We start from the raw sequence: 4,131 nt of genomic DNA on the forward strand, positions 1-4,131 counted from the left end.
TTTTCCATTTAATTCATTAAAAACGATTTTTTTTTTCTCCAGCTTAACTTATTTTCATTCTCACACACATCCACAATTTCTACGCACTTGCCGCCAAACTGTGTAGCCATTTTTTTTTGTAGCTTAAGGCCATAATAACTCACTTAACCACTATTTATCAAAGTTGAAGTTTTCCTATTATTATTATTTTTTATTCAACTAAATTTATTCTTTAACAATTTTTTTCTGATGAAATAAATTTGGAAGAAAAAAAAATCTTATATTTCATCTATTAAAACTAACTTTTTAAAAACTAATCGAATTTACTTATTCGCATAATAATCTACTTTCTACCACGTAATTGCATGCAAACTTTTTTTACACGTATGTGCATGCAATTCTGTCATATTACGAAATACCGGTATTGAATTATTTGTCCACATGTCTGTATGTATGCGGGGGGGGAAAGGAAAATTCGACAATTATATACATTAAATAATATACAAGAAATATTCAAAAATAGCAAAGAAAAAATTAATAAACGATAATTTTAAATATTTAACTATATTTGATCCCTAATCCAAATCATAATTCAAATTTCGTGGTTTGTCTGAACGGATTCCAAAAGCTAACAGAGATGAGTCTACTTTCTTTCCTTTTTTTCTCTTATTTTTATGATTTAAAAGTTTGGTTGTGGTATTAAGCTCAGATTCCTTATAAAGATCTTTATTTGTTTCTTCCTTCTCAATCTCATCAAAACTACATTCTGCTTTATGATCGATTACCTCTGAACCAATGTTTTCATTAACTTGATTACATGTCATGGTACGATTATTACTGCCCCACATATAACTTTTGTGTAAAGAGTCGGAATTACACATTTCCCAGAAACCCTTTTGATTCTTTCGTTGTATTTGATTCGTTGAAAAGTTATTGACCGAATTCAAAGCAATGGTTTCAAATAAATCAGCATTTGTTGATTCTCCAGATTTGATTCCCCAACCTTTCCATTTATTCCCATTATTAATATTAAGATTAGTCGAGTAAGGAACTTTATATAAGATCTGATTAGTTTGATCATTGACTGAAGAATCTTGTTCATTAATTGAATCCAAAAAAATACACGATCTTTCCTTCGGAATTCTTTTCCAACCTTTAGGTGCATCTTTATTATTATTAAAAGCTTCCAAATTATTGCTCTTATTATTTGCTCGGTTCATAGCTTCTATTTTAAGCTTTTCCTTAGAAGTGATCTCTTCTTCTCTTAATATATCCTGGAAATTCACAACTTCTCTCTTTGCTTTAAAATTTTCAGTAGCAACCCCTCCCCAAGGAACTTTTGCGGATGAAGGTTGTATTATTTCTGACACAAAATCACAATTATTCTCACTTTTTTGTGATTCAACAACTGAGTTATCACGATCAGACTTTAAATCTTTCATTTTTACTGAATCTTTTCCAGAACTTAGAGTACTGGATAAATTCTTTTCAGTATTAAAACTTTTATTCACCTTTTCATTACTAATCAACTTTGGAGGAGAAATATGGTGATCACCAACATCTAATTGTAGCTCATTGATTTCTGAAATAATAGATGAAATATCCTCACTTTTAATTTTCTCTACTTTATCATTTTGGATTGAAGAATCTGTAAGTCTTTGTAATATTACTTCCAAATCAGGAATATAAGTAAATGTTGATTTAACATCTGGGTAAAATAAGTTTATTGGTCCCCAAACTTGTTTTGAAGTCATTGTAAACAACGTTTCATGAGTAAATGTATAACTTTTCCATAAACTGCTCATATGTCTTGTTGAAAAAGGTCCATTAACTGTTAAAGAACCTGATTCTTTGTATAACCAAATCGGAATATTAAGCATATCTATTTCTTGTCTCATTTCCAGACCAACTTTATGTTGATTTTGAATTAATTGGTTATCAATTCTGAAATTATTAAAGTTATTTTGGATATTTACCCTTGAATGGTCTTTATTAGTTTCAATCCCCAATAAATTAATATTTATATTATTATTGTCAATTCCTATATTAATCTCATTAAAGCTATTAATATCGTTGTTACAGCTTATATTCTGAACGGCTCTTGAATTGTTTACAAACTTACCATTCAATACATTGTTTTTGACTATATTACTCTTAAATACTCTTGAATCTGCTGTTGCACAATTACCATGATAATAGTAATTAGATAATATTATGTCTTTAAAATCACTGTGAATTACATTATGAGCCTTTTCATCAGTTAAATCACTTCCAGTATCAATTAACTTATCAGAAAATGGCACTTTGATTTTCTCACTGTTATTAAAACCCGATAACGTTTCGCTATTGTGACTTTGAGAAATTCTCGAGTCAATTCCTTCTAATGCCATAACAAGCTTATTTCTAATAAATTTCTCAGAATCAATGCTCTCTTTTTCAAACCTATTGTTTAAGATTTTCTCAATTGATGACATATCTTTCTCTAAATCAGTTAATTGGTTATGAGCGCTAAATCCTATTGCAGTCTCCACTTTTTCAGTGTTTTTACTTGGTTTGGTATGATTTCCACGTTTAGATTCTTGATTAACATTATTATCTGTTATAGGCTTATTCTTCCTCCAAGAATACCCATTATTTGTTCCATTAGCTCCTCCTTCTTCAAAAACTTGTGGATTTTTTGTGGGGGAGTGATTTGTATCAAACGTACTGAAAGCTTTATTTTGATTATTAAAATATCCATTTTTATGTTTTCTTTCTAAATAATTAGAGTGTTGTCTATTAGAGCCAGAATTTCTTGAAAATCCAAAATTATTCGAAGTGTGAATACTACTCCTTTGAACAGCTGTTTCCAATTTGAAGATACTTCTTGGAACATTTAAAGGCTTATAAAGTTTTAATAAAACCTCAATTGGATAAATATTTTTTGAAATAATCTGTCTAATATTTAAATTAGATTTATCCAATTTATATGAATTATTTTGACCTTGGCTCATCTTGTATACTCACAGTCTCATCTATTTTGTCTAATCCCAATAAAACCCAAAGAAAACTACACTTGAACTTTTGCTCATAAATACCAAAAAGAATAGCTTTTAGTAAATTGTTTTATAAATGAATCTTTTACTATAATAAATTGTTATTTAAGAGTATAATTGATATATTGAAAAAGTCTTTTTATTAAATATTTGAAGTATTTGTTGAATTTTTTTTTAGTCTCAAATAACTATTTTTGAATTTTTATATTAAAATTTTTGACGCAAAAACATATTTAATTTCAATTGAAATTAAATAATATAACTACTTATTTTCCCTTTTTGACAGTTTTAAAGTATCTGGCTATTTCTATTTGACATTAACATTTACGCGCCAACTTTAATAATTTATTTAATATTGATTTATATTGTAAATATTTCAAAAAATTATTTTTTTTTTATAGAGTTTAACTTAATATTTGAAAATATTACTCTTTACCAAATATATTTACCATGATATTTAGTTAACTATAATATTATTTTTTGAATATGATTATTTAAAATGGAAGAGAAATATTTAAATGATTTTTTTTTCTTTCGATTGTAGTATTTGGCTTATTACGATGATTTTATTAAGTTTTACATTTATTCCCTTTTTTTAAAAAAAATTTGGAAAAAAAATCAAAATTCTAAATTTTAGCGAATCTTTGTTATTTATTCTTTCTAACACATTTGTCCACATACGTGTCGATTAGTCATTTAAAAAAAATGACACGTCACTTCGCATGCATGCAAATTTGTTAAAATGCCGGTATACAACAAATTTATAGAGCTGTACAAATGCATGTGGAAAAAATAGTTTAACATTTGTTTTAATTAAATAATTCTTGAAAAAAAGTTATTTTATTAAAAAAAAAAGAAATTCTTTTTACAAGAATATATAAAAAGCTTCAAAACTGAATAATCAAATCAAGTAATTAATATGAGTGAAATAAGAAATGAAAAGGTTGGATGGAGTCAAATTAAATATGAAGAGTTGCCAAATTACATTAAGGAACAGGAAAAAAAGATGGGAGCAATGCTTTATAAAGAATTTGGTATATGTATTTTTAGGTTATGGGTAGTGCATTGTAAGAATGTTTGGCTCGTAAATAGTGGTACAATGAAGCTTTTAATGGAA

At 27.0% G+C, this 4,131-nt stretch overlaps 1 protein-coding gene across 1 annotated transcript; it reads right to left on the reverse strand.

The window, feature by feature from the left end:
- Positions 1-554: 554 nt before the first annotated feature.
- Positions 555-2,972, reverse strand: Chro.60430 (hypothetical protein). The annotated part of the gene is made up of 1 exon (XM_660325.1): positions 555-2,972. One exon carries the CDS (start codon positions 2,970-2,972, stop codon positions 555-557), a length of 2,418 nt encoding a protein of 805 aa, XP_665417.1.
- Between the last annotated feature and the right edge of the window lie 1,159 nt (positions 2,973-4,131).

The sequence above is a fragment of the Cryptosporidium hominis genome, assembly GCF_000006425.1.
Source record: "Cryptosporidium hominis TU502 chromosome 6 CHRO016140, whole genome shotgun sequence".
NCBI lineage: Eukaryota > Apicomplexa > Conoidasida > Eucoccidiorida > Cryptosporidiidae > Cryptosporidium > Cryptosporidium hominis.